General features: G+C 41.0%; 2 protein-coding genes across 2 annotated transcripts; one reads left to right on the forward strand and one right to left on the reverse strand.

Moving 5' to 3' along the window:
- Positions 1–13092: 13092 nt before the first annotated feature.
- On the forward strand, positions 13093–17271 carry LOC121611919 (asialoglycoprotein receptor 1-like). The gene is made up of 6 exons (XM_041944646.1): positions 13093–13182; positions 13391–13492; positions 13686–14351; positions 14451–14593; positions 15461–15570; positions 16929–17271. The coding sequence occupies exons 1-6, from the start codon at positions 13110–13112 to the stop codon at positions 17062–17064; spliced, it is 1230 nt and encodes a 409-aa protein (XP_041800580.1). The 5' UTR covers positions 13093–13109; the 3' UTR covers positions 17065–17271.
- A 3329-nt stretch (positions 17272–20600) lies between these two features.
- On the reverse strand, positions 20601–23804 carry LOC121611952 (C-type lectin domain family 4 member E-like). The gene is made up of 5 exons (XM_041944688.1): positions 23707–23804; positions 22568–23056; positions 22330–22472; positions 21165–21274; positions 20601–20736 (listed from the first exon to the last, which is right to left on the reverse strand). Exons 1-5 carry the CDS (start codon positions 23714–23716, stop codon positions 20601–20603), a joined length of 888 nt encoding a protein of 295 aa, XP_041800622.1. The 5' UTR covers positions 23717–23804.
- Positions 23805–25513: the final 1709 nt, after the last annotated feature.

A 25513-nucleotide genomic window follows, 5' to 3' on the forward strand; every position in this document is an offset into this window, starting at 1 on the left:
GTTTGGCTTTTGTTCCAATCAATAAAGATTTTTTTTTCTCACACTGCTTATTGACTGAAAGCACTAAAGAGTCTAAGCCACCATCCAGATGGTCCAAGTGAAAGTCTTTGCTCCTCCTCCCGCCTGCCCAGGTTTAATTCAGCCAGGATTCAATGTCCCCCATCTGCAGGTAAAACAGGGTTCGCTCTTGGAAATTTACTTGTTTAGTGATGTCAGAAGGGTCCAGGTGGAAGGTGTGGATAAAAAAAGGCTTCGACAGGTAAATTTCAACTGGCAAAAAAAATCACATTACTGATTGTTGCAGTGCATTCATGCATCTATCTGTATATCCATGCATCCACCGTGTAGCTGTAATTGCTTCGCCTCCTCTATATATAACCAAACTGCTGCTGCCATGTTGGGATCTTGCAGGAATAACTTAAAAAGTTTAAGCACTTCACATTCAGCAGCAATATCACTGGAGATAATCTGTGGCTGTGCAGCAACAGTCTGCTTGGTGTGGGGTGGATATTGTACTCGGTGCACTCAGTAGCTTCATCCAGAGCTTTCAAGCACATTTTACATTCTTCATCAGCAGGTGAAAATTGCTGAGTTGTTGTGGAGTTGCTGGATCATTATTAGTATTATTATTGATAATAATAGCTAAGAGTGTTAATGCGTAAAGGTGATTGTGTCAGAGCTGTACAGTGTGTATCTGTGTACTTATCAAGACATGATGTACACACTCCAGCCAATCACAACTGAGTATTCCTGCCAGAAATCTATCTAGCTGTCACCACTACTTCTTTGAAATGATTGCTTTAAATTTTGCCTTTTCATCATGCGAATTGTGATGCATTGGAGGAATCCGCTAAGATGCAGTTCACGCTCTAACTCGCTCGGCCAATAAAACCTTTCAGCCATGTTTTTTCTCTCAGCCAGTGAAACTCGCGGACACCGAGGAGACATTAAAACTCTTCTGCATGTTAGCAGGTGGAAACATTTGTCACCTGAACTGACCTGACCTGAGCTGACCTCAGTCAGTTGCATGCAAATAACTGGACAGACGGGTGTGAATGGCTGCATGAGTCAGATAGTGTCAAATAAGTTTTCATTTACAGAGAAAGTGACATTCAAATACTTTTCCTGTTATTGTCTCAAATTTCTGGCACTCTTTGTATTTTGCTTTGCGGTCAACTCCACCCATGCAGTGTGAAGCTTAAAACAAGCAGAAAGAATGATCTGGATGTGTTTTGTGATGCAGGCGCCTCTCTTACTCGTATATTAAAGTGCGTTTTGTGAGCACACATGGTTCACTGGAGGAAGTCAGAACGTCTGCCCCGGGTTACGAGAATTACATAAAGAGACACCATGTTATAATGACGCAGGGACAAGTAATCGGTTAAACAGTACAAAGTCACGGCTCGTGCTTTGTTCTGCTCCACAGTTGGACCCATAGCTTTGCTTATTCTCTCTGAAACATCACGACCACGTCCATTAACCTCTAATATTCACAGCAGCTTATGTTCAGGTTCGGTGACACTGTGCCAGAAAAAAAAAAAAGATTCATGTCAAGATGTTTTTCGTATTCAATCCACCCCTATTTGCATACTTGAGTGCGGTAAAGTATTAGAAACACCTCTTGATATAAAACACTCCAATAAATCATCCCCACTAATCAAATAAGGCCTGAAAAATTACCATAAGGCTGAATCAACACCTCTAAGACTGTCAACAAAAACTGATTGCAGGCTTATCACAGGATTTACTGCAGAGGTATTATATTTCATTGGATTAGATTGAGCAGGTGAACCTACAACACTGATAATTCAGTGTGTTTCTACTCATGAAAACCTTGTAGATTTATTTCAGGGCCAAGGGGAGGGAGCAGTGCACCACCACACATCAAGCTCCGACACCTTGATAACACATAGAAGAACACAGCAGGCAGATAAAGGTGAGAGTTCACTCAATTACCACCAACACCTGCAGTGAAGAGGGAGGCCAGGTCGCACGCGGCATACAGCCAGCAGCATCACATTCTGGATGTAAAAATAAATACAGATATCAGAATAATACAGCCTTTAATGATTAAAACAGGATTTTTACATTCACAAGTGTTTGCCCGAGCGCAGCGTTAAGAGGGTTTGTGTTTACAGGACTGGTTCCAGCACTCTGTCCAAACAGATAAAGAGCCTTAAACAAAGCATGGAGCCAAACATAACGAGCCCTTTTCACTGCACATATTCTCACTTGTCATCCTGGAGGAACTAGCAGCGTTAATTTAAGTGTCACAGCGAGCCGGCATGAACACATAACTGACTACATGTAGCTGTTATTAATGTTATTAATTATAGCTGTGGGTGTCCTGCTATGACATGTCAACACCATTAAAACAACATGTTGATCTTTTAGAACAGAGCTCGTCAAATACATTAGCTAAGATATGTGCACAGTCGGGTCCAGGCTGTGTGAAGCTGCTCATCCTACTTTATTTTTATTTCAAATATTAAACTAAAAGGAGAAAAGGATTCATACCAAACATGCAGGTTGATTTCAGCATCGCTGCGATCACTGGAAGAACAATGTGTATTTATGTGTGCATGTGCATGTGTATTCATCATAAACTGCGGTCAAACTGTGTGAGTCTAATACGGAACACGGTAAACAGCAAGTTTTCTAAAACCAGTGACAAATTTTTAAAAGGGATATTTCACCATTTTTGGAAATATTCTTTTCTGTGAGAAGACTGATACCAACTCTCATGTCCTTGCATTAAGCATACATCTAGAGCCAGGAGCCCCTTTAGCTTAGCTTAGCATAAAGACTGGAGGCAGGAGGAAACAGCTAGCCTTGCTCTCGCTCTGAAGCTCATTGATTAACATGTTACAGCTTGATTTTCAGTGTGTGCACAAACAGAAAATTAAAAAGTACAACCCTGAGTGTTGTTCATTAAGACATGGTTACAGCAAATAACTAGCCATAAAACTAAAAAAAAAATGTTTACATTAAAGAAGATACAAGGTGTTATATAGTGAGCTTTACAACAACTAGTAGATGGATTTTTGGTATTTGAAAGAGTCAAGCTAGCGGTTTCCTGTCTTTATGCTAAGCAAAGCTCCAGCACACTTAACGTGCAGACATGAGAGTGATATCAATCTTTTCATCTGACTCTAGTTCACATGCTCTATTGTCTCACCTGCGTTGGGCTGTACCAAACTGCTGCGTTAAGGATTTCAACTTCTAAATTTTAAAAAAACAGTCAACTCTATACATGATATATAAACTGATGCTGCCAAATGTAAGTCTAATGCCTAAAATGACTGAGAGAAAACCTGAGAAATTCAGCTCTACACACACTCACCACTAACGAGCGCTAACGAGCTGAAGGGTTTGCAGGTGAGGGATTGCACTTCCTGCCTCACAGGGATTAATAAGTGGACAGAGCGACAGGCAAAACCTCACAGGGCAAACATTTAATAACAGAGAAGCACATTTTTGACAAAATAAAATAAATACATGACCTGATATTTAATAATTTAATATGTATGTCAGTTCAAGTTGTATGCAATCATCCAAGGCCCTTGAAAGCCAGCTGTTACTTTTAGCAAACTAGGAGCTCAGTGCTCCAGAGGATAGACCTGTTCTGCTCCTGTAATTCACTCCTCACTCACTGATTGAACTCGACAGGTACTTAAGCACCTGACGTGAAGTGGAGAATGCGTATCTTCCACAGCACGTTAACCCAGACGGGATCTGCCTGCTTGCAAACCAGCACACTGAATCCTGTCCTGCGTTTTGCTAATGGAGTCCGGCAGTTTTAATTGAGTTGTTGAGTGTCTTCAAACTGGCAATTTAATCCTGGTGTCGCTGTCAAAGGCTGGAACGGAGAGAGGAAAAGAGGAAAGAGGCTGATTTTAACTCAGCTGAGAGTTAATTACAAGTGATTATCATTCATAGGCTGCTGAATCCCTGGAGGTGGGCGGGTGAGGTTTTAAAGGGGAGGTCAATTTTAAATGATTAAACTACACAATATCTAAACAAATAAATAAATAAAAAACACACACAGAAAATAACATACTATCATCCAAGCTCTTCAAAAGGAAATGAAAGCAGCAGAATGAAGATCAGATGTTGTTGGTGGGAAATCACAGGTCTCATGTTTATTTATTCATTTATTTTGTTGGGCGTGGCTTGATGGAAGCAGGACAGCTGAAAGCATTTGTGGAATAAAGTTAGAATAGCATAGAAGTATAGTCAGTGAGTGATTTGTTCATTTTTTAAAGGGGGCATGGCCCAATGTGAACACCCCCTGCCCCCACAGCACCGACCAGCACACACACCCTCCCAAAGGTCAGTGCTGCAGGCCGTTAAAAACTATAAAATATCCCCTAAAACATGCTGTTACAGATACGGTTTGGTCTGGGTCTCGCATGTAGCAAGAAACTGAATGAGAAACGTGTTTTGCGCGGTCGTTAAAGGAAATAAAATTCTTACTTACAGGTCCTGACAGCTGCGTAAAAGACAAATGCATGTTTCATTTACAACTTTTTCACACAATTTCTGAAATTGACCAAATAAGGGACTGATGTGCATCTTGTGAGTTGAAGTTAATCAAACAGAGGCTCTGTTTTGGGTGTAATCATGCCTCATGGCCCGACATAAACTGTAACCTCAGAGTACACACCTTTTTTTTTCCCCCTCTTGTGGTCACTCCAGGACTCGGCGACGTCAACCACTGTCCCGGGGGAGATGTTTTTTCTATCGCTGGTGGTAAACCGACCTGTATTTGCATTTTGAGTGACACTCTGATGAACATTTACACTGCACAGATAATGCTCTTAAATCGTACTTTCCATGGTTACACCACTAATTACACCCTCGAAGCGAAAACATAGCCATAATTGATCTTGTCATGAAAAAGCAGCACTGAGGCTTTAATAAAGCAGCAGAAATGCTCTTGAATTATGGTGCAGTTAATTTGATACAGAGTGATCCCTCCCTGCTCGTGTAACTCTCCAGCATGGATTTCCTTTGGCTGTCCAGCTCCCAGATTGGATCTTTGGAGCCCACGGGGTGTTAGTGTTCTTATAAATGTGGCCAGTCCAAACCGGAGAGAATCGATCCAGCTGTGATCTGACCACTAACACATCTGTCCAGCCCTCCACTCTCCCTTCATTTTCCTCTGTTTCTCGGTAGGAGCTCATGTTCTTCATCTGTCCCTCTGCGTAGCCACGTTCACGCTCCATCTAAACACGTCTCATATCTGATGTTTTTCCTTCGCATGTGAAGCAGGTATGATGTTCAGTTAGAGTTCTGTTATATGCATCACGTATTCATTTTACATTTTGTGACTCTTTATTTGTACACTTCTTTTACAGAAATAAGCCCCTCAAGGTTCAGCTTTTTTCAAAGCTTTCAGCTGCATCCTCAGATTTTGGCTCTTATAATTATCTGCTTTATTTTTATTCTGTTTAATCATATTATGGTCTTATGGTGTTTTTGTTTTACTCTTTTCCCTGTAAATCTATTTGTAGCATCTGTTTCACAAACCATTTGCTTGCTTGCTTTTAAAATATCTTTTTAAAATGTGTGTGCTTCATTCATTTGGCTTGTTCTTTTATATATTTTGCATATTATTAAATCGTGGTGTCTCGTATACACGAGAATAAAATCAGTCGTCTCTATGCAGAAGCAGAAATGAAAACTCAGGCCTGGCTGTAGATCTGAATGCGATCTTTTACTCACCCCTGGACTCTCTCGCTTCCTCTCTCGCTCTAACCTCGGAGACACCTAATTGGCCGCAGTGTCAGGATTTCTCGCCCTCCTCCATGACGCCTGCCTGGTGGGCATACATCAGCTCAGGATTAACGGCAGACGGAGGTCAGCACATAATCACCCCCGATGAATATGGAGGAGGGCCTTTGGGTTTACATGGGAGGACTGCCAAAAATGATAACGACCCCTCCTCCACTACCTCCTCGGGGACCCATACGCTCTCATCTCAAGGTTGTAACTAAAACAGAGGCAGTTCCTTATGGGGGAGGGCAGCATTGGAGCTCTTTGCCTCTTAAGTCGTGAGCTAATGTGATATATATAAAAAAGCCTTGGGCATATTATGAAATGTGATCTGTGTAACATCATCTGCAAGTCAGAGCTTAAACACCAACTTGTGGTTCAGTAAAAACGTCACAATAAGTGGCACATGGACTGGCATGAGACGAAGCAATCCAAAATTCACACATGTAACATTAAATTGTCTTAAAATGTTGTTTTTATGATTCAAGCAGAGATCTTTTGCAGCAACAGAGAATTGTGCATGATTGAATTGTAATTTATTTCATTAATTTTGCACTATATTTCTCCCATTGGCCACAGGGGGCAGCAATGAGCTCATCCCACACTCAAAAATAAATCTAGACAAGCAAGACACAAAAGTTAGATTTATGCCTTATCTCCTCTAAAGCTTAATTTATCCCATTTTCCAATTATTCTGTCAGTTATTCAGATGTGTTAAAGCAATGAAAAATGATCTGCTGACGATATCAATCAGTCACCTCCTGTAGGCTTTGAAGGTGGCTCTGTAAAGTCTGTAGCTTGCCCCTCCTGGGAGGACAGCAGCTGTAGTCAAACTGGCAGCTCCACCTGATGAAGCTTTGGTGGAAGTTCAGTGAGGAAGATCTTTTCCCTCACACTTCTCTTTCTGTTGGGAATTCCTGCTATTTTGCTGCTTTTTCCGCTTCCATCGACTCTGTCGCTTCCATTTCCCCCTGCTGTCAAAGCCCCTTTCAGTCATTCCTGCTGTTTCTGTCATTCTGTCTTTCAGACCTACGATGGCACAGCCCACCTCAACACCACCTCCTCATCCCTCAGGATGATCCAGATGTTTCAGCTGAGAGGATCCTTCCTCCATCTGCTGGCTCTGCTCCACCACCACCAGCTTCTAGAACTCGTCATGGGTTTGAGCTCATTGAAACAGCAATAAAACACATCACTGAAGTCTATAATCAGCAAAGTCTTTCTCTGTTAACCTCATTAAAAGTCATGATACTCTTTCAACTGATCCCTTACTGATCATATCAATCGATCTGGGGTAGAAAGGTTATCGATGCAGCAAAATGTGACAAAATACAACAGAAACAGACTCAGTGAGTCAATGGTGATGATGCATGAAGCGTGTGACTTAAACATCAACTGAATCTTCTGCAGCGCCGAAGAGACGAAGCATCAGATCTGTGTGGAGCGATGACGAGGCTGTAACCTTCCTCACATTACAACATGAAACAAACAGAAGTACCTTATTTTCATCTGGTTTTATACATTTCTTTGAGGTTTGGTCTGCGCTGTTATGATGATGATCATCTCATAGTGGTACCTTTTTCTTTTTCTTTTTACAGCACCTGAATGGAGAGCTAGCGCCACCCACTGCTTATGTCAAAAAAACGAGTCCCAATAGTTGCATAACGGTAGTGGATGAAAATGTGCATAAATTTACATTTTCTGACACTTGGGTTTAAATTCACACTACATTTGGATAGAGATAAATCTTGAGTTGCCTTGCCTGCATGCAGCAATCTACAAACTCTTCAGAGCGCTATCAGTGTTTGATATTTAAAACATGGGCTTCAGTGTTTTCCTTTAATGGTGACTTATGCTTGTAATTCTCCTCAGAAGGCATCTCATCTGAACTCTGGTGAGGAAGCTTTTAATCTGGAGACTTCCAGGAACAGCTCCATCCAACCAGAAAGAGCAGCTGTTGTTCTTCATCAACAATGAACCGCAACAGTGAAGACATGGATACGGTTACTGAGTAATCATGATAATGGCTCTACTCTTGCATTGATTAACGTTGTTTTTTTTTGTTGTTGTTGTTGTTTTTGCATCGACATGCATTAGAAATCAGCTGATTAACGAGTAATCAATGTACAAATAAACAGGTTTTCATGAATGAATTCATGCGTACTGTAAAGTGCTTCCAGTCACTAATTTCAAAACACGAGAAAAAGTTTCTCCGTGTTTATTATTAAGATCAACAAAGTGAACCTTGAGGGCAGTCGCATCACAATTCCTGTTTCATAATTAAAGGACTCAAGATATGTTTTCTCATATAATTATAATCATATCTCATTATAATTTAACAGCAAGGTTTGCAATTGGGCCACAAAGTATTTGTGTTTGTAGTAATGTTTGTAGTAATGTTGGTTTGACCACAAGTATCACTGAAACAACTGCTGGTGCTTTTCATCTACGCTTAATTGATTTCTCATAAAACATAAAAATCCTCCCGTCCTCCCTAAAAACAACATATAGGTCGTCTGTACAAGCCGATTACCACGACCCGTATGTGTGTTTGTTATTCAGCGACAACCTCTAATGGCTGTAGTGATTATGACTGTGAGTAATTATGGGGCAAAGGAGGAAGTCAGGTGATGTAGTGGTGACAAAGTCAATTTACAGAGGAGGTTTGGGTAATAAAATACAGGACTATCACTCAGGAGGCTGCTGTTCAGTGTTGACTCGTACATAAATTAACTTATGTAACGCACTAGATTAATGGAAAGTACTTGCATCACATGACTGCTACTTATTTAAACTTCAGGTAGAGTGCATTTTACATCCAAGTAGAATTATAATAATGAAATAATGATAATGAATTATTTGGTTGCATAATTCTGTTATCTTAAAGAAACAGAACAACGATCAAAGAGTGAATTCACATTAGAAATTCAGGAAATGAGATCTGCAGCATGTATGAGATATTATTTAAATGCACTATTTCATCACAATACAATGAAGACCAACTTGCTTAAGAATCAAATGAAAATGATTAACACAAAGTCGTTTCTTGAGATTTTCCCAATCTGATTTTTTCCGCCGATCATATCAAAGAGGCAGGCTAACACACATCACTGCGTTGTTATTGTGCAGAGATAACAGGATCCCGAGATGTCGATAAGTGGCCGTTTCAGATCAGCTCATGAGTTATGGAGGCTAATTAATGTGGGCAGTGCAGGGTGTGACAGGCTGAAGGATGGCGTCTCTCAGCCACAGTCATTTCCCCTTATCTCCATCAGACACTCAGCAACTTCACCCTCCTCACTCACAGCCTCCCTTTAGCTGAGATGGGAGGTGTGTACAGCTGCATGATAATGGCCACTGGGGTCACAAACTGCTGCATTTAAAGAAACAAACATAATGAGCTCTCGGTGTGATCTGATTTGGAGACGTTTTCCAACGCTGGCGTGTTTTGAATGCTCAGCCCGGTTGGGTTTTGTGATATCACGCTACTGACAAGATACCATTCATTATTCATTCAGGAGTCCTGGAGGTGATTAGGAAAGTCAGTCCAGCCACTAAAAATAGACTCATGTTTTCTGTCAGCTGAATTTTTATCTGCTTTCTGAGCGGCTGAGCTCAGTTACAGGCTCAGCTTCTTCATGCTGTCAGAGAAATGTGAGGATCTGACAGATCCAGAGAGCAGGTGACTGAGATCTACAACCCTGATTCCAACAAAGCCGGGATGCTGTGTAAAACTCAGATACAATAAAATGATAACTTGTAGACCTTTTTGACATATACTCAATTGGAAACAGTACAAAAACCACTATATTTAATGTTTGACTTCATCAGCTTCATTGCTCATTCTGAATAGGATGCAGCAACAAGTTTCAAACAAACTGGGACAGGAGCAACAAAAGTTGTGAAACACTCCAGAAACACCTGTTTTCCACAGGTGTAGAGTCCTCGTCCTGTTAAAATTACATGTTACATACATGACGAGGAGGCTAGAATATTACAAAAAATGTTCAGATAAAAAGTCAAATACAACAATATGAGCCCAGAACAGTCATAAAGTGGAATCAACTGCAGTGCCAACTTTTTTGCAGGCTTATTTTATCAGATTTGCATTAAAATGCACAGTTGAAGCCAATAAACTGGTTACACAGTGCAGATTAACACTGCTTATAAATCGCTGGATCTTTCACATCTACCAGCAGAAATGGCAGCAGAGTTATAACATTAAAAGCCCCCCCTGTTAACCCAGAATCATCATGTATGAAACGGCCTCAGGTGTCAGATTTGAAAAAGTCTGACTGTGTCACCCTCCAGTGGAAGCATCAAAATAACACTGTGACGTCTGGATGGATCAAACCCACAGATGTGGGCTGAAACTGGGCTGTAAGCAACACAGACTGCACCAGTTTTCATTGTCTCAATCAAAAACTAAAATAAATAAATATAAGATCTTCTTACAATAAACCATTAATTGTAAATGCTAGCTGTGACTTGTGAATATTTCTCTATTGAAGCTCTCTGTACTTAAAGGATAACTTTCGTTTTTTACAACCTGGACTTTATTTGTAGCATTAATTACGACCATTTCGACACCCCGACAACTTTGGTGGCATTTGGAGTCATTTTGAAGAAATTAGCCCCAGAGGAGCGGCGCGTATATCCGTATAATGCGAGTTATCGGGGCACCCGTGCGTAGCCTCTATAAACGCATAATCTGCAGCGAAACTCGTTCATATTCCAATATTTTGTTAAGATATGCTGGTGCTATTCCCCTCTGAGCCCGTGGTGGCATGTTATCAACATCCAGCGTCTCTAGACAACTACCACGTTCTGACGTGGATGACGTAATTTTCGAGCGCCGCGCGCTGCGAGCAGCCAGCCACAACAAGGCTAACTGCGGCGGTCGGCTAGTTTAGCTGTAGTTCGCGACTGTCATTTTTCACAAAATGGATGATTGAAAATATTGGAATATGAACGAGTTTCGCCGCAGATTATGCGTTTATAGAGGCTACGCACGGATGCCCCGATAACTCGCATTATACGGATATACGCGCCGCTCCTCTGGGGCTAATTTCTTCAAAACGACTCCAAATGCCACCAAAGTTGTCGGTGACCAACAGCAACTAAGGAGGGGCATGACTGTGGATCGGTCAACAGCTTTAACTTAAAAAACCCAGAAAAAAGAAAAAAAAAAGATTACAGCATCATTATACTGCGTTATTTAGCAATCATTTCAATCAGAAATTGGACAACAACGATCAATGGAAACCTGTGTCTTCTGTCCAACAGATAAATGTGAGCTGACCCGTTTAAAGAGACTGCTGGGAACGCCCATTACCTCCAGTCTGGCACAGCTTTGAATCTTGCACCGCTGCCAGGCTAAATCATTTGTCTGCAAGGGTACATTAGCTATAATCCATTTTACACCAGTCAGCAGCAGCAGGGCATGTGAATGGCATCAGTTACAGATAACGCTCTTACAAAGAAAGCCCCTGTTTGGAAACGTGAGTTAATCTTTGCACAATCAAGTGGAGCATAAATGAATCTTAATTTCATATTATTTATATATTTACATGCATGTTATTCTGTACACTGACATCATTTCTGTGCCTCTGTTACTCTTCAGCTTGCAGCAAGACTGTAAATCAGTCTTCCAGACAATGCACAGAGCTGCTTTCGTGGTATATGTAGACCTGAATTAACCCTGTAAGGTCCAAATAACCCCAAAATCTGCAGGTTGTGTGAGTTCATGGCCTGATGGCCGGACTTTTAAACACATTTACCATCCCATGGCATTTCAGGGTTAAACAATAGGACCCATTGAGCCAATGGTCTTAAAAAAAAACATTTTTTTTGTTAGCATAGCTAAAACTGATGTGGTAATTTTGCAACATTGGGCCTTACAGGATTAAAGTGTCCTCAGCAGTGTTGTTATGTCTGAATTTTTCAGATAGATCATCAGGTTTGAAAAGAAATGTTGGCTGCTTCATTCTGAAAGAAAATGTTTTATTCAGGTTGGGTCAAAAATGATCAAATACCCACAAGACTAATGACATTTCCATCAGCTGCTGTATGTTGATGCTAATCTAAGATATGAATATGGTAAACATACCTGCATGTTTCTGCAATATTGTCATTGTGGGCATCTTAGTACCAGAATTTAATGGGAGGATGAAAATCTGCAGCGAATCAAAAGGCAGTCTGGACGGTTGATACTTGGCTCTGAGCCTAAATATCTGGGGGACTGATGGTCCTTATGTTCCACTCAGTCATTCAAATCCAAACACAGATGATTTTATCCAAAGAAATATTGATTTTATTAAATAAGGACATTCATGTCCTGAATAGTGAATATGCTCGAGGTTGTGTTTGTGCGTCCTGTAACTACTGAGTTTGCATTTCTGATATTTATAGTATGACTTACCTTGTACCTTGGCCATGTGACTCTGTCGCTTAGTTGACCTGAGTGGGAAGTTGATCTGTGGGAAAAGGGAACAGAAAGCACACAGGATGAAGGTCTGGAGCCTGAGAGGGAACCACCTCTCCGCGAATACTCTGCTTTGCTGGTGGATTCCAGTTTCCCAGTTTTGGCCGAAAATTACCTGAAATCTGAACTGAACATTTGTAAAGATCTTCTCAGACCAATCAGGGTGAAGTTTAAGTCAAACTTTTGATGACATGTGCAAAAGAAGCATCCTGTTTTCTGCACAATAAATAAAGCTGCACTCACATAAACATTCATTTTTGCTGGCAGCATCTTAATGTGAAAGCAGTCGTACTGATACTGACTTTACCCTCTCTGATCCGAGGTAAGTGCACGTTTAGAGACTTCTATTATACTACAAGTAAACATTCTGCAAATTCAACCAACTCTTAATCACTTTAACTGCAGTTTTATGTAAAGTGTTTGTATAAATTAGCCTCCCTGTAAAATTAAACGATCTAATTAAAACTTAAATACTCGGATTACCCAAGAAAGCCTAATGTTGCACACACTCCAACAGCAAACCACAAATGAGATTATAGATTTTGTCTTAATGCTTGCAAATTATTTAAAGGCTTCTTTATGTTCCCAGCAGTGTTTGTATTAATTAAACAGGATTTTAATGTAAATTCACATTTACGAGACTCTGTACTAACACAATGAAACAAGTAAGCACAAATAAGTCATTGGAGAATAGTTATAAATATTGATTTAAAAAGAGTGTAAAAAGTAAATGTAGAAGTCTTAAGAACTAACTTTTTATGTTTAGAGCTTAATGATGTATTTGTGGCTTTACAAGCATCTATAAATGTCTCCTCTGAACAGGAGAAACAGTGAGAGCATCATCAGAATGGATGCAATGGAAATCGATGATGACGTACATATGAATGGGAACCTCACAATGGAACGCCTCATTAACCAAGGTACAGTATCAACCTGCAGACATACGGACAGAACAGCTAAAAAAAGGTAATCCATGTGGCTTTGGAGACAAAGCTGCTAATCAAGTTTAAAGGGTCGTTTGTGCTGCTCTGGATGAGTACGTCATAAAACTTTCATATCTGGGTTTCTGAAGAAGAGGAAAAGGGTCTCTTAGGAATTACATTTAAGCGTTTTCTTCCTTTGATTTAGTGGATTTGAAGAGACGAAAGCAGCCGTCTAGATGTGGGACTGTGTGTCTTGGATTACTGTGCGCCGTCCTGTTGGCTGGAAACATTGGACAGATTATCTACTGTGAGCGATTTGTTTGCTATCACAAAAAATATTAAGAATTTATATAATTTAGCAACTGCAACCTGGTCTTTAAATGTTTGAAAAACCAGGATCAGCTGATAATTCTTTAAATTACAAAGGTGAGAAATAAGGTGAACTTTTAAAATTCATATAATCTAAGATAATATTGAACTTTTTTTTTTGCATTTGACAGATGAAATAATCGGCCATCACGCGTCACCTGAGCCAACACAGGCCAGTTACAACTCTCAACGAGATCGACTGCAGAGCAGCTATGATGCTTTAACTGCAGACCGAAAACAGCAAGAGGCCAGACTGACTAACCTGACCACAGAAAAAGAGCAGCTGCAGCAAAGTTACAAGTCTTTAGCTGCTGAAAGAGATGAGTTCAAGGTCAATTTCAACAATCTGAAAAACGAGAGGGACCAGTTACAAGTAAGCTGCAACACTTTCAAGCAAGAGAGCCATCAGTTACAGACGAGCTATAATGACATGCAGAGGGATTTTGAGGGTCTGCAGACCAATTACAATCATCTGACATCCAGTAAAGAGCAGCTACAGACCAATTACAGTAACCTGCAAAGAGGAAATGATGAGCTACAGACTACTCTTCATCAGCTACAGGGGAGTTACTCCTCACTAAACAGGGACAGGAACCAGCTGCAAAGCAGCTACAATACGCTGAATATTAGCAGAAATCAACTTCAGATCAGCTACAATTCACTGTGGAAAGACAAAGAGCGGTTGCAGAGTAGTTATAACGCACTACAGAGTGAAAAAGAGCAGTTACAGTCCAATTACAGCAGTCTGGCTACAGGTAGAGATCAGTTACAGAAGAAGATCGACAAAGTCAGAAGAAGTAAGATGTTTCTCCTGAAAGTTTCCTTCATTTAGTGCACAGTTATAGTCGCTGTTGTTGGTCTTCTTAGCCTTTCTGTGGCCTGTTTTCACTTTGCAGGCCTGTTCTGTCAGTCAGGCTGGAGTAAGTTTGACGTCAGCTGTTACTTCGTTTCCACTGCGAAGAGGAACTGGACGCTGAGCAGACGAGACTGCGTCTCCAAGGGAGCGGACCTGGTCGTCATAGACACCAGGGATGAACAGGTGAGTGACAGAGGAAGAACGGGGGCTACTGTAGGAATGATGCCACGGCTGAAACATGCACGGGGGTGAAACACCAACGGACTGTGAGCGTATGAAGACAGCAACTTGTCGACTTGCTTCACGCCATAAAGCGTAAAAACTTCAAAAGTAATAAGCGAAGAATGTTTGATATTACAGTAGAGAAGTCTAGTGGTGTGGTCAGAGCGCTGGATTTTAATGAGGTGGTGGATAGTTTTGCATACAGTAGAAACTGGAGAGGAGGAACCAGCTGATTTAATGACAGCTAACACTGTTCCTGTGTGGTTTCTAATTAAAATTGCTAACATTAGTCAGACTCTGTGATCAATCCTTCTCTGATCAGTTTCTCGTGGACTCTGACAGCTGAGAGGGGTGCCTGATTGATTGCTTTTGGTTAGAAAATGCAATTTGTGTCGCGTGCAGTCGGTTTTTTGATCTTGTTTGGCCCGCAGATAATTCTGACCAAGTCCTGGACAGACTTTTGCTGTTTAGTGATACATTTTGACTGTGAACAGCACGATGCAACATTTTCTTCACTTGTGCAGGCAAACAGCAGGAATTGTAATATGCTAACATATTGTCCTAATGCTTCTGTTACTTGTCTGAGAGGGGCTTCCTTGCCTTTAACCCACGCTGCCCCCTGCGATGGGGTGGGACCCTCTCACAGGTCATCACTCACTACCTGTAGACCTTGATTTCCAGCATGTTGCTTTATTTATATACTGTATATAGCTCTATATATAATCTATAAAGCTGCTGTTATAGCTAGCTTCATCTATCAACAGTTTGACTTTAAAGAATTTTGCATGTTTTAATCATTCTTCTCTTCTCTCTGTGTTACATTAACAGACATTTGTCAACAAGTTACTGAAATCAGGTCAAAATGCCTGGATCGGTCTGACCGACAGTCTTCAGGAGGGGACCTGGATGTGGGTCGATGGTTCTCCAGTCACCACAACGTAAGTTTTGACCGCATGAAGTCAGATATCTCACTGGGTCATGACATTAGACGACACTGCCATTGGACTGGTTCCTTCATAAATTCCTGCAGCTCTGCAATATTCAGTTTCTTTCACTGTTTTTATCCCTGAACTGAGCCAAATTTCTGCCAGAGTCTGTTTTGTTTTGGATGCTTCTTAAAAAAGTGCAGTCATAAAAAATGTGGAGGGTTGAAGGTTTCAAAAAAGTATGTTATAAATATGCTGTTTAACTGATTTAGCTGAATGTGTTCTGTGTGATTTATTAATATATGAAAATGAACATATATATTTAAATAATACATGTTAAAAATCTCATACTTACATTCGCATACGGTATAAATAATTTACTGATTCACTCTGTAATGATTACATGGTGACGGCACAAATCAAGAAATCAAGGCAGTGAAGTTGCACCTACAAGATAAGTTTTTCACATCGTCATCGTTCTGCACACTGAAGGTCAAACCTCTAAGAGAAGCAACAATAATTAAAAGACATTTTTGCGATTTTTTTTTTTTCGAGGTCACAGGACTGGACAGTTTAGTTTAGTTTATTACATTTAGTTGTCAGGGACGAGAAGGAAAGCACAATACAAGAATCATTAATGTCAGACAAAGAGAAGATGCCTCTGATTTCCATTGTCAGTCTCATGACACAAACACTGATTCTACTAATGCCATCAATAGAAATACAAGTTCAAAATATAAAAATAAAACATTCAACTATATTGTATTGAAATATTCACAGAAACCCAGCCCTAAGCGACATAAAGACTCTGACAAGAGACAGCTAACACTAGCTTGACCCCAGTTTGACTCAGAACGACATGAAATAAAGGTCACATTAGTGGGAAGAAGTGCTGAAAGAGGGAAGCCAGGCTGACGAGCTGCTGCTCGCAAAGTCGAAGCTAGTCGGCCTAGTTAGAGACTTGACGATGAATGTGAGCGAGTCCAGCTCTCAGACTGCCTCGGCCCTCTCGAAACAGCGCAGTCGTAGAAAATGTGGAGTAAGGCTTTAAAACATTTTCAGCACAGAGTACAGCGAAGCTCGACGACCTGGTCCGCTGAATCCGGAGGTGATGACCCGTCAAACGGAGACCTTACACAACTGCATCTGCAGAGATGTTGATTTCACTGATATTTGTTATCTCGTGTGAATGTGTTTCAAAACACGCGGGGGTGGTGATGCGTGAAGACCCTGCGTAGTACTACTTCTATGCAAATGAGTTTGAGTCAGAACCAGCAGGCCGAGGGCAGCTGAGAGGCAAAAAGTATAGGTGCTGGAAAAAGCTTCTGAGAGAGGAGTCAATTGTTTCTGCCTGTTATCGTGCTCACCAGGTTCTGGCAACCCAACCAGCCCAACAGCTTCAATGGGAACCAGGACTGTGGAGAACTGGTGCGCGAACCGTCAGGAGTGGGAGAATGGAACGATGACGGCTGCTTTGCTGAACAGATCTGGATCTGTGAAAAATAAGATCTCAGTGATTCACACTGTTAACAAGGTTCTAATGTGTATCTTCAATGTCTTAGTCTGGTCATAGGTTCATATATTAGCTTTCATGATTTTAGCTTTTAGTAAACTCTGTTAATAATTTCATAAATTTGCTGTTTAGCTGATTTAGCTGAATGTGTTTGATGCAGTGGGATATGAATTGGTTGGTTGTACAGAAACAGGTTTGTTGTCAGTGTCTTGTCCTGTGCTGCAGTATTCTGCCTTTGAAATAAATTCAGATGTGTTTGCAAAATGGCATCCGTGTGACTTATTAATATATGTAAATGAACATATATGTTATAAATAATGCATGCTAGAAATCTCATACATACATTTGCATAATGGTATAAATAATTAACTGATTCACTCTGTAATGATTACATGGTGATGGCACAAATCAGTGAAGTTGTAACTACAAGGTAAGTTTTTCACATCATGATTCTGCACACTGAAGGTCAAACATCCAAAAAAAAAACCCCACATTTTTGCAGCGGTGAGGTCACAGGGCTGGATAGTTTAGTTTAGTTCATTACATTTAGTTGTCAGGGACCAAGTACAGAACAGAAAGCATGGAAAGTTGAAGCCAATTGGAGACTTTATGATGAATATGAGCGTGTCCCCTCTCAGCCAACCTTGGCCTGCAGTAACTGCAGCGTCACAGTTTCCTGTATGCTTCCTTAGTCAGGAGAATTCACTTACTCTACTTTCAGATGTTTAATATGTTGCTTTGTTCTGTACTTGTACTTTATTTGAATACATTTGGTCATCAGGCTAATGCACATGCAACACCCTTTTAAACTGTTTTTAAACCGCCTGTTTTCTGCTCTGTGAGTCTAACCAGACCAACATGTCTGGTTGAGGCTCCTTGATCTTTTATTTTTAGTCAGGCGGCCCAAAGCGCAACCTCACCGCCCGCCTACGTCCCGGGGGGGAGGCCCATCTCGCCACCCAACCACAGACGGTTTGGATGGGACTCATCTCCAGAGGGAATGAAAGGCTAAGTCCGATTAATGGTTGAGACACCCCCTTCAAGAGCAGCCGCGCTCAATGGGACCGCCACCACACCCAAAATGAGGCACATGCCAGAGCATGGTGTCCCTGCCCGCTAAATACATCTGCTCTGTATACCGCTCACATGTCAGTGATTCGACAACGTGCTGCGTCCTTCTCTGTGTTATGTAACATGCACTCTGGCGGAGAGCACCGTCAGCACTTGCTGTGTGTCAGTGCCTTGTCATCTGTTCAGGGTGTAGCAGGGTGACGAGTGGAGGTGGACGCAGTAGCAACATCTTTATGATGTGACGCAATCCGATGCAAACAGCTCGGCTAAAAATGCTGCTCATCTTATTTATTGTGTTCAGTTTCTGATGCTCTTTGTCAGAGAAGTTCTGCTTGAACTCTTTTGAAAGGTCAGGTAGTTTTGCAAACTGTTGTAATAGTTTGTCCAACCCCAAACTTTTTTATTCTTTTTATTACATTTATTTTGACACATTTACGGCATTAATAATTAATTCAGCACAGTTTTAATAGTTAATCCTGTTGAACTGTATATACTGTATACTGAACAATATATTTTTAAACAGGGAAATACCAGAATATAAAGTTCTTAATGGTACATGATATTACATATACTTCATTTACTCACAGACAGTAGTGGAATGTAACTAAGTTCTGTACTTGAGTACAATTTTGAGGTACTTGTACCATGTTATGTTACTTTAGTCCACTGCATTTTGGAGGTGAATTGTACATTTTACTAGTTTTACTAGTCACTCTTAGTTACTATGCAGTTTTAGATGATTAATACAAAAATACATAAACTAATAAATTATGATGTATTATTGTGGATTACGATACCTGGTCGTATATTACGTAGTTGAAATTAGCCCCACCTCTGAAATAGGACATTCTGCATAATGAGTACCTTTTGTACTTTGTGTTTGTCCACGACTGCCAACAGACATCATCAGCTAACTTATGCAACTGACCCCCAGAAGAGACTTGAAGAAAAATACATGGAATGGTGTTAAAAAGCACTAGTGTTACAAATATATAACCAAACTGGAAAAAATAAAAGAATGGCAATTTTCCAGCATTTGCTGTCAGAAAGTTTGGCTGTGGAAATCATCAACTGTTCACACATTGTTGTTCTTCTGTTAGAATATGTTCATGTGGTCCTTAACTCATCACATCACCTCTGAAACTGACCTGGTCACGATGAACATGTGACCACATACATGTGGTCTGCAGGGGGAGAATTTATTTTGACAAATTCAGCGCATAAAAAATGTATTGTAGTCTTCATAGTGTTTGTGTTGTGTTTATTGGATGAAATCAGACCGTCCTCCCCCAAAACACGGGAGTATAGGTTGTTTCAGCAAGCAGCTTACGACCCATATTTACATTTATTGATAATAGGTGATGACCTCAAGCGGCTGTATTCGTTCTGACTGAAGCAAAGATGGATGTGGATGGGTGGATGGATGGCTCAAACCACCCAGGAGACTGCTGTTCCTGTCTTACATCAAACCAAAGATCAATTCCTACATAAGTTAACATACACAACTTACCTATTGTAACCCAATCCATGATATTAAACCTGACCAGGTAGTTCTGCTGCCTATACTGCTTCACAACATGAACCATGTGACGAAGGTCCAGTGTGCCGCTGGTACTCTCCAGTGGTCGTATGTTGCAGCTCTTGACCTGGTGCAGATTGTTCCGTTCGTCTGTCAGTAAGGAGTTTTTGGGGGTGAACATGCAGAGCTTAACACTGTCCATCCATTCCTCCACCCATGTCTGGCTTGAACGAGCACCCAGGACCTTCTGGTGCCTCTCTGGCGTCTCAGCCACCAAAACAGCCAACTGTGTTTGCCAGAAGCGGTTGCAACACGGGATCACCCCTGTGCTACTGGGTATCGAGCCTCAGCTGTTGCACCTTTAGTCTCTCTGGTGACGGGGAAGTGTTTCCCCCTTCACTGCATGTGCACATGCAATCAAAATGTCCAAAAAGAAGTAAACAAGTCTTTCCCATTTGCAGTATATTTCTTTAATCTTCAACGCAGAATGACAAGCACAAGCATCTCAGCAAATGCCTGCCTCTGTGTGCAGGCTTCGTTTCAAAATAACCCTGATTGCTGTGTGAGTCTGCAGATGGCAAAGGAGAAAGGAAATGTTTCTAGGCAACAGAGGCCCATTTTGCAAAGTGGGGTAAGCTGGGAAGTGTTGCCAGATTTGTCAGAGTGTGATCTAAACCTGGTTATTTTTTACCTGTATGTGACATCTGAGTGTTGACCCCAAAACAGAGATCACTAGAGTAAGATATTCTCACAAATATCCCCATAATACAAAGCCCCCCATGATTTATGTACCTGGCATTTATACATTCATTGTCATACATAGAAATGAATCACACAGGTGGCAGCAGTTTGGGTTTGTTGACAATAAACATCATCAGACACTGAAGAACCATATTCCAAACCCTCACGCCATCGTTATCTGTGGAAATCATCAGGATCTTATAGCTCACAGATATACGTTTGTTCACCAGAGCAGGCGTCATCGTTCCATTCTCCCACTCCAGATGACGTCTCCAGCACTTCCCCACAGTCCTGGTTCCCGCCGTGGCTGTTGGGCTGCCCGGCCTGCCAGTACCTGAGGATAAACAGAGACAGAAATGCCTCATTTCCACCAACACTATTAGTCATAAATGGATGTAGACATGACCTTAAACAACCATTTGCATATCAGCACTTGTGCCCACTCCACCGCTCAGCAGACCTTCCTCGCCGAGAGGCACGGCAAAGAAGACGAAGTGCAAAAGATTATCATCAGGTGACCTCTGTCTTCAACAAAATACAAAGTAAAACCACCACTAATCCTTGTAGAGAGTGAATGCTTAATAACTGTATGTAATGCGATGAGTTTGTAGTTTTATTTGCTGCTAGGATTGCAAACAGTGAAAGAAATTACTGTAAGAGTTCCTTAATATGTAATAACTGTAAATAAAAAGATAATTAATTAAGGAACATGTCCAATTACACTGTCTTCTAATGTCATGATCCTTTGAGTCATTTGCTTACGTCGTGGTCACTGGCGTCCCGTCCACCCACGTCCAAGTCCCCTCTGTCTCACTGTCAGTCAGACCGATCCAGGCATTTTGGCCTGATTTCAGCAGCACGTTGACGAACGCCTGTCAGCGTAGCACAGAGAGAGGACGAGAATGATTAAACGTGAATATGCAAAATTCTTTCACTCAAAATGCTGTTTGTTTTCTGCTGTCAGCCAGAAAACACAAAACGGAAACAAGTAAATCCAGAATTTTCCTCAGAGGTTTCTATTTGGCAGCTAACATAATATTTCTAAAACGTTCTAGTAACCACATGCAGTAACATGTTTTGTAGGGAAAGGCTTTCAGGTGACTAACCTTCTCAGAACATTCAGCCGTCGAACAACAACAAGTTTCATGTCAAAAAAACTCGCTGTTTTAATATCTCGAGGATTTTAAAAGGAAGCGTTCAAGTAACCTTCCCAAAACATGAAGGGAACCTAACTAAAACGTTACCTTTATGTCGGAAAAACATCCCACAACCAAAAAATAATGTTCCCAGAACGTTACTGGAACCATATTTTGCTAACTGGGTCTGTTCCCTCCATCAAACCTCCTGTTCCTCCTGACAGAGAAGTCCTTTTCCATTGGCTCTTTCAGCCATCCATCTTATTTCATTCTCTTTTGCAGTTAGGTTTAGAATCACGACACAAAGATACTCGCCTGTTTGGACATGCTGACCTCAGCAGCAAAACCAACCAATGGAAGTCTCTCACTTCACCTCTGAGAGAAGTACGGAGCAGTACGACAGGCAGGAGGTTGTGAATGAAGATCAGCTGATATGCGCATAATGACTGTGAAGACTTTGCAGTGAAGAGCGTGGCTCACCAGCGTGCGCGTGTCTCGCAATCACAAAAACTTCATCACAAGACGATGGAAACTTGATTTTCACCTTTGCAAAACCATCCACCACCTTGTAAAATCGACGGCTCTGACCAGGTCATTGCATTTCTGTGTCGGAATATTAAACTTTTTTCACTTATTCCTCCACATGTCGGTCATTGTGGTTTGCCCCCACACGTCAGCGTCTCACAGTGACATCACTCATGAACACAATTTTTGCATGAATTCTTGAAGACAACATGTTTTTTTTTTAATCTCCCTCCAGTTTGTTCTTCCTTTTCTTTTTTTCTTCTCACCTGTTCAATCCTGCTGTCTATGACGACCAGGTCTGCTCCCTTGGCGATGCAGTCTTGTCTGCTTGACGCCCAGTTTTTCTTCACTGTTGAAACGAAGTAACAGTTGGTGTCCAGCTTCTCCCAGCCCGTCTGACAGAGCATGGCTGCAAAGTGAAAACACGGAGACGGACAAAATATCACAAAAGGGCGAAGATACCAAAATACTGATTATACGGAACTTTTATGAGAAGCATCTTACTTCTCATTTTGGCGGTCATATTCTTGAGAGTGGCCAGGTACTGTTCGCCCAGCTCTCTGCAAACAGCAGCCAGATTACTGAAAGTGGTCTGTAACTGCGCTTTGGCACTCTGCAGAGCGTCATAGTTGGTTTGTAATTGTCTTTTCTCTTTCTGCAATGAATTGTAGTTGGTCTGAAGGAGAATTGCACTAATATTCAATGTGTTGTAGCTTCTTTGCAACTTGTAGTTGTCCACTCTCAGTGAAGAGTAATTGCTCAGTAGCTGATGAAGAAAAGTGTGTAACTCATCATTTTCTCTTTGCAGGTCACTGTGATTGGCCTCCAACCCGTCCAGATTCATCCGCATGTCATTGTAAGTTGTCTGTAATTGATCGTTCTTTAGTTTTAAGGTGGTGCAACTTTGCTCATATTGGTCTTTTTCTTGAGTGAGGTTTTTCAGTCCGGCCTCTAGCTGTTCTCTCTCTGCACAGTAAGTGTGTCGGCTGGCATCTGTGAAATGCAAAGACATTTGAAAATGAATGAAAACAGATTATCGGATTTTGAAAAGATTGTTTTTGTCACATTTGTATTTCATGTAATTATCTACAACATGAGCTGCACCCAGTTTTAAAGCTACATTAAAGCTATCCTATGCAGGATTTTCCTAAAGAAGGTAAAGACTCATACAAAAGTCATCCAAAAAGAAACGTTTGGGCAGCTGGTGTGTAGCCCCCAGCCAATAACAGCGCACAGACGAGACCAAGGCTTTATAAAAAGGTAGTGACCAAGTGTCAGACTGTAAGCAGCACGCATCCAAGAGGAAGCTACAAAAATAGAGGACACAGTGCTGAAAAAACACAAACAGAGCGAGGCCAACCGCCGGGCAGCTGAAGCTCTGTCTGAATAAGAGTGGATCTGGTTGGCTTGGGAGCACTGAAGGAGAGCATGAGGATGAAGAACGATGAGGAGTCAGCCTGATTTCTGTTGGACAAATGTGTGCTGGCACAGGGCTTAGTTAGCATGTATGCAACAAATGTATGTATGTAATGTATTGTGTTCACCAGGAACCAACAATTCTTGCATAGGATACCTTTAAAGGCCAGGTTGCAAAATTATCTACATTATTCTCTATTTGTAGTGAGGATAAGCAAATCACTTACAGAAGATCATCTGACCAATGTTACCAGCCAACAGGACAGCGCACAGTAATCCAAGACACACAGTCACAGATCTGAGCTGAAGCCGTCTAAACTGGATATATGCTAAATCAAAAAAAGTTGAACAAAGAAAAAAAACAGTTAATACGTGTTTAACATGTTCCATGTGCCGCAGCCTGAGGTCATACGGCTGTATCGACGTAAGGGCTCCATCTGGACAGTATTCCATTAAACCAGGGCATGCCATCATGTGACCCAAAATATAAGTTTTAAAATTATAATAAGAGCGAGGAAACATCTTCAGCACAACATAATTGGGAAAATAATTTAGCAATAAATATAAAGGTAATTTCTAAGAGGCAGCATTTCCTCTTTACCAGATTCTCTAGTTCCAAAAAAACCCATAAATACAATCTTTTTTTACGAGTGTTGGTACAAAGCAGCATGAATGACATTCATATGAAAAGTTCTAGTGGATTTCACTCTTTATCAGTAATTCTGAATATTCTGTCTGTCCGTATGTCTGCGGGGTGATACTGTACCTTGGTTGATGAGGCGTTCCATCGTGAGGTTCTTATTTATGTTTCTGTCATCATGGATTTCTATTGTATCCATTCTGATGATGGTCTCCCTGTTTGTCCTGGTTAGGGGAGACATTTATAGATATAAAAAGTTAGTTCTTAAGACTTCTACAGTTTTACTTTTTTTATTATTATTATTTTAAGTGTTTACTAAAGTGTGAATTTGCATTAAAAACTTTGCTGGGAACATATAGAAGCCTATAAATTATTTGCAAGCATTAAGCCAAAATCTTAAATCTCATTTGTTTGAACTGGAATGAAAGTGAATTAGAGTTGGATGAATCTGAAGAACATTTACTACAGTACAATATTCAATAAAATAAATAGTAATAATGATAAATAAAATAATAAAGTTGGAAATAGTGGTCCAAACATGCACTTACCTTGGATCTGAGAAGGTAAAGTCAGTATCAGTACGACTGCGTTCACATTAAGATGCTGCCACTGATTTATAACAAACAGCAACAATGAAAGTGAGTGCAGCTTCTTTACTGTGCAGAAAACAGGATGCTCCTTTTGCACATGTCATCAAAAGTTTGACTTCAACTTCACTTTGATTGGTCTGAACGAATCTTCATAAAATGTTCTGTATGCCCACAATCTCAGCTCAGAACTGAGTTAAGTTTCCGCCAAATTTATTGAATTCACCAGCCAAGTCTTCTTCCTTCCTCTTGCTGCTTGTTCTCCCTCCAGACTTTCATCATCTCTGCTTTCTGTTCCCTTTTCCAGCAGGTTTACTTTCCACTGAGGTAGAATGATTGACAGGGGTACATGACATGAGATGCAAGGTAAGCCTTGGTTTTGAACTGACTGACAAGAACATACGGATGGTGAGGTCGCTCCGTCTGACTCCCCCCAGCGTTTTGATCCAGAGCCAAATATCTACCAGGTTTGGTGCAGATATTCTTTCTCCCTGCAGAAGTTTAAATTGTCAGCATGCAAACATGCTCACAATGACAATCTTATAGTAACATGCTAATGTTTTAGTAGATATAAACACATCTTCACATCTTAGTTTAGTGTTAGCGTGCCAACTTTTGCTAATTAGCACTGAACACACAGTGCAGGTATTTGGGGAAAAAACAAAATCTGGTTCTGATCTGCCTGCATGAAAAGTAAGGGCATCACCCAATGTTTACAATTCATCCTGAGGGGAACATTAACGTCTGAACCAAACCTCATGGCAACCTGTCACCAAAGTCACCAGGGTTCATCCTCTGGGGACTATG

The sequence above is a fragment of the Chelmon rostratus genome, chromosome 9 (genome assembly GCF_017976325.1).
Source record: "Chelmon rostratus isolate fCheRos1 chromosome 9, fCheRos1.pri, whole genome shotgun sequence".
Classification (NCBI taxonomy): Eukaryota; Metazoa; Chordata; class Actinopteri; order Chaetodontiformes; family Chaetodontidae; genus Chelmon; species Chelmon rostratus.